The sequence below is a fragment of the Taurulus bubalis genome (assembly GCF_910589615.1).
Source record: "Taurulus bubalis genome assembly, chromosome: 17".
NCBI classification, from domain to species: Eukaryota; Metazoa; Chordata; class Actinopteri; order Perciformes; family Cottidae; genus Taurulus; species Taurulus bubalis.
In genome coordinates this window covers 6,073,955-6,085,826 of record NC_136605.1, presented here as the reverse complement: position 1 = coordinate 6,085,826, position 11,872 = coordinate 6,073,955, and the positions used below count along the sequence as shown (strand labels likewise).

The following is an 11,872-nucleotide window of genomic DNA, read 5'->3' as shown; positions in this document are numbered from 1 at the left end:
CCACGCAGAGTAATGATAATAATGAATGTAGCTTTCTTGCAAAGATTGCTGGCCCTGAATTGGGTCGGGTAGCGTCAGTGGAGAGGTTTAATACCTGAGCGGAGGTTTAATAATCTGCCCGCTACAGTAAATCCGCAGAGTTCGTATATATACCATTAAGGCATTCGAACGTGTTGTATGTCGCCAATGTACCGTGGATGTTTCTTTTATAATTACGGTGTGTATTTCTTAGAGCGAGGCACTGTTAGGTGGACATGTTTTGTAATAAAAAGAAATCAAAAATAAAAGGGTAAACTGAGCTGTCAGATTTACGCTGAGCTTGCTGAGGTGGGTGTTTGCTGTGCTTTACGTTCTCAATAAAGACAACATTTCTAAATGCCAACCTGAGTCTGAGTCACACTTCTTTGCCGTCAAGCCCTTCATCTTCTTCAACACTATTGATTTGATAGAGGTAGACATTATTACAACATGTATTTTCCTTCAATTTCATTGTGGCTGGTTTGGCTGCACCATCACTTTGACTATTTCAACTGATTCTCTATTACTCCATCCAAACATGTATTCATTGCTTTTCTAACAACAATCAACTCTTTATCAATAACTAACAATATTTAACCGCTTCAGATACTTTGAGTTCATTATTTCCACTTCTCGGCTTGCTTGATAACTACTTTGTACACACTAGTCTTCCTTGTATTGAGTCGACATAGATCCCTTTGGTCACTTTGTACTCCTAAATGTTTGTTGTCCTCCTTGACGCAAATTGATGGATATATTTCCTTAATAAAATCACATTATAGTGGTGACACCGGAGAACAACAGATGTTGCCACTGGGCCCTAAAGAACACAGAAAATATCAGTAGATGTGGAGATTTTTGCAAAAGGAGTAGCCTCGGTTAGAAATGCAGCTGTAACCCTCTCGTCAAACACCATGACTCCTGCCTACAGTACGGATCAGAAACCCATGAACAACAATGTATGCTGATATTCTTCCTGTTTGAAACTCATGAAAACAAACCAATAGCAGTACAGGTGCATCAAACATTTGACTGCAGTGATGGCGTCTCTAAACAACATGGCCTCCACCTCTGTTTACTGGAGCAGAGAGGGTCGATGCACCGTCTTCTCACGACTGTCAGCGCCAGTTTTACTGATACAGCGCGACAAGTGTGTTTACCAGCTGTCACTCAGCTCAGTCTCGCCCGACCGTTGCTTTAAGGGAGATATTCAGAAGCTCTTATATTAATAAATAAACAACTTTGAACGCTGTCAAAGTCGGTTTTAATTAGACGGGCCGCATTTAAAAACAGAAGCCTTTTGGGCTTGGACGGATATACGTCCTTCCAGAGACTCAGCTTTGCAGCAATTGAACTGACAGCAAGACTATCCAGGACAAGTGATATATGTGTTTAATATGTTGATAAAATGTGTTTAGACGAGCCAACAATATATAGTCTTTAAAAAATAATCTCATTAAAAGTGAGTAATGCTGGGATTTGACACATAAATAACATAAATAGTCTGGGTAATGTGTTTCTCAGTGGAACAGTGTGTGCCCTCTGCAGGTGAGATTGCAGTGAACACACACGCTGTGAGTCATGCTGATAATGCCACGCACCGTTTGACAATTTTCTTTAAAAAGGACAGACGATGTGTGTGTGTGTGTGTGTGTGTGTGTGTGTGTGTGTGTGTGGCAGTTTGAAGCTTTTTCTGTCGCCAACTTGTGCCTTTTGACGATGTTAGTTAATAACGCGTCCTCCGAATGAAAGTCATCGTCACAGCCAATGGCAGAGCGGGACAGAGGGGTGAGTGTCGCTCTGCACACGCACTCCTTTAATAAACTGATGACTGTGATGACAATGTGAGCGCCCTCAGTGATAAGACAAATTGCAACACGGAAGAGAATGAGGTTATCTTTTTAATGCGTTTCAGCCTCATTGCAGACTTTTTTCAAGACAATCTTTTGAAAGTAGTTGGAACAAAGCAGAGGTTATTGTTTTAATTTGTCGATACAAGGCCAAAATCTGACCTTCAAATTCCACTCTATCTATCTATCTTTCTCATTTATTGTCTCACGCACGCACACATGCACACACACGCACGCACGCACACACACACACACACACAAACACAGACACACACACACACCTGAGCTCCATGTGTCTGTGTTGGGTTCCATCCTCTAACCGTGGATTACCTTCACATCAAAGAGGAAACTTCATGATGGATAATACCAGTGGTGGGCTGTCAGCGCCTGCTAAGCCTTCTCTGCTGGCCTAAACAGAATCGCAAAGTTATAGCTATTTTATAATTACATTTTTTTAATAATAATAATTTTTTTCTCCCTATTAGCTTATTTTCTCATTGCACAGCTCTTGTCTTCCTCTGTTGCTCTGCTTCCAGCAGGATTGGGAAATACTGAAAAGAATGATAGATAGCCGCAGTTTTGCTGTTTTGTTCTGTCATGTTGTGTTATAAATAAATGTGACTGGTTCTTGTGAATTTGTTCTTGTCATTGTGTTAATTACGTTGATGTGGCCACATGCATTGTCCGTTAATGAATTATGCAGTTAGTGCATTTGTAGGTGCTGCGCTTCATGTAACATTTGATTTCACCTGTCAAATGTTGCAGTGTTATGTGAATATGAGGTGTTTACACGAAACAAATAACAACCTGTACCTGTGGCGTCATTACGAGGTTATTAGGTTGTTCAGCTGTAGTAAGACGGCACAGAAGGCCCAAGTAGAAAATGTACGGCTTCTGGATGATACAGTTCATACAATTCAAAATATATACAAAACAGTAGGGACAATGTAACACAGTAACTTTAGGGACTGTATAAAAATGACCCTCCAACTAAAAGAGGCACATTTACCCTCATGCTGTAGTAGATTGCGAACAACGCTGATTTGCGAAAGCGTTGAGAAGCTCCGCCCGTCATCACTGCCGTCCTGCCGTTGCTGAATTAAACTGCTGCTGGTCCGCCCGAATTAGCGCTGGAAGCGGCAGTCATTGAAACCCTCTGCTGCTACGAATAATACTATGAACCCAGACAAGAGGGCGTTTGATGTGCCGACGTTTGTGGGACTTCCACAACAAAAATAAAGCAGAACTAGTGGTTATTTCAATGGTGGACGGCAGAAATAGTAACAGTTTTTACGGAGAAAAGCCACGGAGATAGCCAGGCGAAAAAGCGAAAAAAACGAATGACGCAAATGAACCACATAAAGTCGAGCGAGTAAACTCATGCGAAAAAGTGTTTGGTTTGGTGTGAACGCAGCATTAGAGCTAGTGTTTATAAACTTGAGAAACCAAAAGAGTACGCTAGATAAAAAAAGAAAAATAAATTCAACCGAAAACCCAACCCTCTTTGCCAACTCTTTTCCAATGAAAGTAGCTAGCAGCAACACCGGCAGCCCGTCCTTTCAGGACCCCCTCAGAAGCCTCTCCCCCAAGATTATCATTATGAAAATAAACGTATTCTAAAGACAGATCGCATTTAACTCCCGCCCACACTGGGAAACGATTAATTGCCTTCGTATCGCTTATCGTCAGCTAGCAAACAACAGAACAATACCTAGCGGCTGCTGTGTGGTGGGATGCACAACCGACATGGGAGAGAACCCAGAGCTAACCTTTTTTAAAGCTGCAGAACCAAAGAGCCGAGAACAGGCAGTAAGTTGTGAGGCATCAGCGTGAAGAATGGGGAAACTGTGAGATACGGACACTCGGTAGCTTAACGCTACGTGTGCAGCAAGCAAATGTCAGTTTTAGGCTAACTGTATTTCTGTAAATTGCGCTGAAGCAAAGAGTATACAACTTGCAATGTCGTGGAATGTGGATACATCAGAAAGCTGGGCAGCATATGTTTTCAAGTGCCTTAGCTAACTACAGTAGCTTGCATACATAGCGAGTATTAGCTTGCTTACTGCCAACTCTTCCCATTCCTTAGCTAACTACAGTAGCTTGCATAGCGAGTATTAGCTTGCTTACTGCCAACTCTTCCCATTCCTTAGCTAACTACAGTAGCTTGCATAGCGAGTATTAGCTTGCTTACTGCCAACTCTTCCCATTCCTTAGCTAACTACAGTAGCTTGCATAGCGAGTATTAGCTTGCTTACTGCCAACTCTTCCCATTCCATCATCATTTTGGGTGCTAAAATAATCCTTTGACAATGACAGATATTTAGTTAGCATTCAAGCCATTAGTTGCTTATTGTGGCGCTGATTGTTTTCCCCTCCTGATTTTTAGAGTAATATCATTGTGCCCCGCTGTGAAGAAAAACCATGAGCATGGCTGTTGTTTGCTCTCCCAGTTTTGCAGAAGACTCCGGTGACGCGCAAATGAGTGCACGCAGGTGGGCAGGCCGCCCTTTCAGTTATTTAATTTGGGCCGACCACACATTTTCATCAAAAGAAAAACAAATTACATAACCCTCCCCATTTTCTGACATCTCCACCCTGATTGATTTCACACAGTCCCTTAGTGAAACGAAATACTGAATTGTGAACTGATCTGCGCAGACAGGCGTGTTTGTAGTGAGATGAATAAATGTATGCTCTCTCTATGTATTAGGGAAATCTATGAAGATTGTACAGCATTAAAGAGAAATGCTTCATATTCAAACAATATGAGGGATAATCTGAATTTGAATCATCCCACCTGACTATACAGAGTAGGAGAGCTATTACTGGCGCTAGAGCTCTCCGGTTTGCGGCTCATGGTTTTTAACGGCTGTTGCAGTGTTATTCCACTAGATGGCGATGTTCCCCTACAGAAACCCTTCAGACGACACTGTGGGAATCTAAAACCTGCTTTCCAGGCCACATGCCAAATTCACTATATATATATATATATATATATATATATATATATATATATATATATATATATATATATATATATATATATATACACACATTACTGTTACTATGGGCAGATTATGATACAATGGGTTCCTGGGCACAGACATGCAAATGGCTACAGGAAGAAGACACAGAGCAATATAGCTGTTTTGCCTCTTTTTGATGTTGGTTTTATCTTTTTTTTTGGCCTTTTGAGTGTCTTTGTAGTCAATTTGTATCACTTTGTAGTAATTTTGAGTCTCTTTAGTAATTGTGTATCACTTTGTAGTCATTTTGAGTCTCTTTAGTAATTTTGTGTCTCTTTATAGTCATTTTGAGTCTCTTTGTAATCATTTTGAGTCTCTTTGTAGTCGTTTTGCATCTCTTAGTTGTCATTTTGTGTCTCTTTATAGTCATTTTGAGTCTCTTTGTAGTCATTTTGAGTCTCTATGTAGTCGTTTTGCATCTCTTAGTTGTCATTTTGTGTCTCTTTATAGTCATTTTGAGTCTCTTTGTAGGCGTTTTGCATCTCTTAGTAGTCTTTCTGTGTCTTTTTGGAGTCATTTTATGTCTCTTTTTAGTCGTTTTGAGTCTCTTTGTAGTCATTGTGAATCTATTGTCTTTCTTAGTAGCTGTGTTGTGTCTCTTTGTAGTTGTTTTGGTCTCTTTGCGGTTGTTTTATGTTCTTTGTGGTCATTTTGGGTGTCTCCCTGGTTGGTTTCTTTGAGCTGATATTTTGTCGGTGAATGCCAGGGTAATACATCCATAACTGTTACTGGCAGCATTATGTCGGGGACAGTTGGGGCACGATTATGACAATGTGTTGCATTAATGGGACGGATGATTAATATATCGTTCATATTTAGGTGTAAACCACTTCTATCATAATCATACATATGGCCTATGTGTCATTCATAGGCTTCCACACTTGTGATACTGTTGCTACATGATCAAAGTGAAAACACATAGGCCCATTACACAGCCTCAATACACACAACAGAAATTAATAATACCACATTTATATGGTTAAATGTTTATTTTTATGACTACGGCAAACTTTCCCCAAACTATAGGTGAAAGAAAACCTCCATGCCCGAATCAGTCCTCTATTAGCCGTCTAAAACTTGTGATCCAACTTCTGCAAGAACCTCAGATGGCCGCGGCAAGGTGGGAGGAATATTCATGCTTCTCGAGAAAATAACAGAAGACCGTAGAGGGAGAGGATGAGCGATATGGAGAGCGGGGCCCGTGCGTATCTGTGGGAGCTGTGGGGGCTCGTGGAGAGGAAAATCAAACCCACCCAGAGCTCTTCATACGTCACTGTTCGCATCACAGATGTTCCCACAGACACTCAGTGTGGGTTGTGGGCCGAGGCGTGTGGAGAGCCGGTATGGCTTCAATCGGTGTGTGTGTGTGTGTGTGTGTGTGTGTGTGTGTGTGTGTGTGTGTGTGTGTTTGTGAGCGCATCATAATATGTAGGCCTGCTGTGTGCGTAAATGGAGACTTCAACGCTGCAGTGATATTTAAAAAGTATTCCTTTGAGTAGGAGCTGTTCTGCTTGATGCTTGTGAGTGCAGCAGAGGTGTTGTTGGGTTGATGACACCCCATATATTCATGAATATAAAACATTCGGTTATACTTCAGGGCCAATTCATTCTTATTATTATACATATTTGGAACTGTTGAACAGGGCACTGAGATAAATACAAATGTACATCCCCTGAAATCTAGGTTTCTTGATGAAAAGGAGAACTTGTGTGGGCGTGCCCGGTTCAGTTTCCACGTCCATGACAGAAAAGATAATATAGGGGAGTTGTTATTGATGGAAATTGTTTTTATTTAAATACATTTCAGATGAAAAAAAAAGAGGTTAAAACCTCTCCAAAACAACTTGAGGTGAGAGTCTGCGCAAAACCGCAGGCCTCCCTCCTTTGCTCGTTTCAAGTGGTTTACTGAGAGAGAGAGAGAGAGAGAGAGAGAGAGAGAGAGAGAGAGAGAGAGAGAGAGAGAGATCTTCCTTTCTAGGTCCACGCCGGCTGCCTTGTGTACTTGAACGTCACACACAGAAAACCCCCTCAGTTTTCCTGAGACGCACTACTTCATCCATGCATGTTGTTGTTTTTTTCACACACTTTATTGGCTTCACATATTTCCCCGTTTATAAGCTCCCAAATGGTCCCCTAAGTCCCTTTAGTGCACAATTAACCCTCCCTCCCGTCACCTCCCCCCACTTCGCATTATCATTGTTATGTGCGTCTGGGGGCCCCGGAAAAAAACTGTTTAGTGACCCCTGGGTAATAGCGTGAGTGCTTTAATGAATCATTCACGTACACCTAACGCGGGACTTTCCCCCTCTCTCTCCGTCCATCCATCCATCCTTTGAGCCCCTGGTGCCGCACATATTTGGCTTCTGACGCGTCCCACAGGAATGTTGTCCTTGGCAGCGCGCGCCATCATCTCCCTCCATCCACACAAGATGCTGCCGCGCGCTCCGGACGCCCACTCGCGCCTCTCCTGCTCTGCCAAAGCGGCGTGGCATCTCGAGACGCCCCCGGAATTCCTGGAGCCACTGTCACCTCCCCTCCTGCCAATCATTATTTATGTATTTATTATTATTATTATTATACTGACGCCTCAAATATGTACTGCGACGTTGGCGCCTGAGGGCCACCGACAGATTGCGAATGTATTTGAGAATGTAATTAAGGCTTTACAGTGATTCTTTTATAATAACCCGTTCATAACTGATCACGTTTCATGGTGAAAACGGTGTTTTGAATGCTTACTTCCTGCTTGTCACTTAGCAGAGTATGTATCTCTATACGACACGTTTATTGAAATGTAAAGTTTCATAATACGAAAAGGAAATTCCGCAGCTCTTATCTATACAACAGAAAGAGGGATTGAGATGGAACCAGATTGCGTTACCTGGGCGGGGGTTCCCAGAAACCCTCCCATGTGACGGAGTCTTCGCCAGCATGCCCGTATATGGGCAAGCCCGTGCGTAATAAGGAAATGCTTACGTGCCTACGCTCTGTGCGTAAAAACGCTGAATGTGAAACCTGAATGTGCTTGAGTCAGGGAGCTATGGCAACTGTTATTGTCACAATGTGGAAGTAAAGAAACCTTATTACTCCTTATCTATCTCCTCACTCTGTATATGAGTTGCGTGTTAAACTGATATATATATATATATATATATATATATATATATATATATATATATATATATATATATATATATATATATATATATATATATATATATAAATAAAAAGAAACAGACACTCGAGTCCACCATTGTTCGTTTCATTTGTAGACACTTTACTTAAATACACATCACAAATAAAAAAAGACAGTGTAAACATTGGACGTCATTGTGTGAGCCGGGTCAACCGGACACACACAAAAATAATTTACACATTGAATAAATGCAGCATTGCATGACATTATCAGTTTTCAAAAAAAAAAAGTACAAAGAAATACAATAATCGTTCCACCTTTCTACCATTATAGTCAACCCCGACCCGGGGGTCTGTCTGTGCACGCGCGCTGCTCAGTGTCTGCTCGGTCTGGATGCTGCCCCGGTGTCAGGGGTCCAAATGGTGCTCTGAGCGATGTCCAGCATCCGGAAGTACCATTTGTAGTCTTTTCACCCTAAGTAGCCTCAGGAGTTGTCCCGTCGGCCCCGTGCTGCTGCCGCTGCTGCCGACACAGCAGCCCGGTGTCCCGGTGTCCCGGGTTCCCGGTGATGCGCGTGCCGACCGCGACTCCAGTGTTAATTACTTCTCAGTCAGTCAGTATCGTCTCTGTTGCTTCTTTTAAAACGCCTCCAACTTGCTGGTGAGCATCATCTGACAGCCGCTGCTCACGTGCGTCAGGACCTTCTGCTTGAGCTGCGCGACCTGGTCCCGGAGCACCGACGCGGTGTTGGAGAGCCCCACGTTGTCGTTCTTCAGACCCTTCACCTTATCCTCCAGCCGGGCGATGCGCTCCAGCTTGCGCCGCCGGCACTTGGTCGCCGCCAGCCGGTTCCTCAGCCTCTTGCGCTCCGCCTTGATCCTCTCCTGAGTCTCCATGTCGATCGGGGACATCGGAGGCGACCCGTCGCTGCTGAGCAAGTCGGGGACGGTCTGGGGTTCCTCTTTCAGCGCGACGAGCCGGTGCTGATGGAGCCCGGAGCCGGGCAGCGCGTGCTGGAACGACTGGGTGCCGTGCGTCGCGCTCTGCGGGTGGCTCTGCTGGTGCGGCGGCAGGTAGCTGATGGTGGCCGTCGGGTAGCTGGATGCGGAAGAGAGGCTCGTGTTCGGGCAGTAGGCGTTCAGCGTCGTGTAGATGGGAGGCTCGGGCTGCAGGGCGGAGCCGAAGATGCTCGAAGCCGCTGCCGCCGCCGCCGAACACGTCGTAACTCCACCGGCTCCGATGGACACGTTGGGAGGCGGCATCTGGTTGATCTTGTGCAGTTCGTCCAGGGCTTTCACGAAGCCGTCGGCGAACCCTTCCTGCTCATCTGTGATGCCCCGGTTGTAGAAGTACTGGCCCGGGGTCGGGGTCGTGATCACGCCGTTGCCGTTCTGGATGATGAGCCTCTCGAGCTCCGGCGACGCGAGCTTCAGCGACCCCAAGTCCTGGTGGTGCCCTCCTTGGTACGGGTCGATCTCTCCCCTCAGCTGGGACTTCAGGCTGCGATAGGGCTCTGTCAAGTTCAAATTCATATTCATATTCTGCTTGAGCAGCTTGTAGTCGTGCATGGCTACGTCCGACTGGCCGTACGCCGACATGAAAGAGTCGTCATGGTAGAAGGGCTGCTCCATCTTTGTAGACATAAAGTCGTAGGGAGGAAAAGTGAGCTTGCCAGCTGCTTCTTTTCTCTCTTTTTTTTAGAGACAATCAACAAATGTCAGTGTCACACAACAACTCTGGCAACTCGTCGTCTCTCTCAACAGTGTCCCAATAATAATAATAATCAAAAAAAAGGGAAAGAGTGAAAGTCCAAGGTCCAATAACAGCTCTGTGTCAGAAGTCTTCCTCCAGTGTTGCTGTTTTTATTTTGTGTTTTCTTCTTCGCAATCCGGCGGAGGAAAAGAAAAAAAAGTTATGAACTCTGCTTTCCCTTCTGTGTCGGGCGCTTGTTGAGGTGTGTTGAGACGGGTCAGAACCGTGCCGTTTTATATAGCGTACACACGCGCACGCTGCCAGGGCTGAGCGGCGCCGCGATTGGCCGAGCTGCTCGGTGGCCACGCCCACCGCGAGTGACGCTATTGCCGGGAAGAGGCGACTGTAAACAAGCCTGTAGGCATGAGAGAGAGGGAGGGAGAGAGGGAGGGAGAGAGAGAGGCTTCGCAGCGGAGATCAGGAATAGAAGAGCCCGCTTTATTTATACAGACTTGTAGGTTGAAAAAGTGTCCCGTTGGATAAGCGGAGAGGTGAGATGTCTCTGTTAGATGAGTTCGCTGCAGCCATGTTGTTACATTGTAAAAAAAAAAAAAAGCAAGAAAGAAAAAGCGTCATTATTTGTTTGAGGATGTTGCATTAAATGCGCATCAGCGATGTCGGCCTCCATTAGATATTAATTATGCCCCGATATGCTGAAACGCCGGACTGCTGCGCTGTTTATTATGATCCGTCCGGCGGAGGAAGTCCTCAGGCCTTATATGGGCACGATGACGTTTCGGTTTCCTTCTCCGGGAGAACCGGGAAGCCCCGCCCATAGCCGGGGCCTCATCCCAGCAGCAGCAGTCCTGCAGCCCCTGAATAAACCCGGTCTCTGTGCTATCGAGTCCGGGACTTTCTGCCTGGACAAATAGACACAACAACCCACATCTGTTGGAGGACAGTCCAAAGTCTCTGTCTTCCTATTTGTTGATTTATTTATTTATTGATTTTAACGTTCAATTCTGACTGGATTCCTCATTATCATGTGGTGCCCCCCCCAAAACACACTTTAGATGACACCACAGAAGCAGAACACTGTGTGTGTGTGAGTGTGTGCGTGTGTGTGTGTGTGTGTGTGTGTGTGTGTGTGTACCTCCCCCCACACAGTATCCTGACAGGTTTGCGAGGCACTGCTGATGCTGGGCACGATGCCCGGAGTAACCCCGCTTTGATCGCGCGTGGGAAACAGAGGAAACTTTGTCCAACCACGAGCCAAACACAGTGAATTATCTCAAGCAGGAAGGTTCTTGTTCGGTAATTTTAGCCTTTTGATCTATAAAGCCTGTCTCCCACAACAAAAACAACACACAACCTTCATTTGGTTTGATTTTCCAGGTACTAAGAGCACCTGTTTGAGTTGTGGAGAAGGGAACCTTTGTCTCCTGTTTGTAATTCTTCCAACGCCCACGCGACACCACAAGTGCCTCCTTCGATGTTTCCCACATCGCCGCACAGACAAAACTAGTCAGGTAGGATGCTTTGCTTTGCCAGGCGCTAAATCCTCCGGCTGCGCCCGAAGGATGACCAGAAAACACATCAGCCACAAAGGGCTTGTTCATGGTTGTCGGCTGGAAACAATAAATACAGAATACATGCGCTGAGTAATGAAATATAGGAACGAGCATCAAGTCTGGATCCAGCGGTTTACCTTTTGGTGTGTGCCGTCTCCACACAGCTCGAGGCCCACAACAAACATGTTCTCATGAATCAGGATGTTATTTAACACGATTAATTATACAATCGTACTATTCAATTGTCAATGCCACTCATAGTAACAGCAGCTGGATGTTTAAACATGCATCTATCACGTTTAGCTATTTCTACTGTTCATTCTCTCTACTGGTCTTCAGGTAAAGCTACTCAGGAACTTTTATGTTGTGTTGGTTTTGGCGGTCCCTGTGGTCAAATGCGGTAGTGCTCCCGACAAGCATTAAAAAATAACTATTTATCTATTTATTAATCTTCTCTCTGAGGGTTTACTTTACTTATGTTAAGGTAATATAGTAAATACATTGAGACATTACATTCCTCAGAGTAACTTTAAAATATAGTTGATTATATAAACTTTCAAAAGCTTTTTAAAGTCTACC

General features: G+C 44.5%; 1 protein-coding gene across 1 annotated transcript; it reads right to left on the bottom strand.

Moving 5' to 3' along the window:
• Positions 1-8,155: 8,155 nt before the first annotated feature.
• Positions 8,156-9,973, bottom strand: junbb (JunB proto-oncogene, AP-1 transcription factor subunit b). The gene has a single exon (XM_079233322.1). It carries the CDS (start codon positions 9,671-9,673, stop codon positions 8,669-8,671), a length of 1,005 nt encoding a protein of 334 aa, XP_079089448.1. The 5' UTR covers positions 9,674-9,973; the 3' UTR covers positions 8,156-8,668.
• Between the last annotated feature and the right edge of the window lie 1,899 nt (positions 9,974-11,872).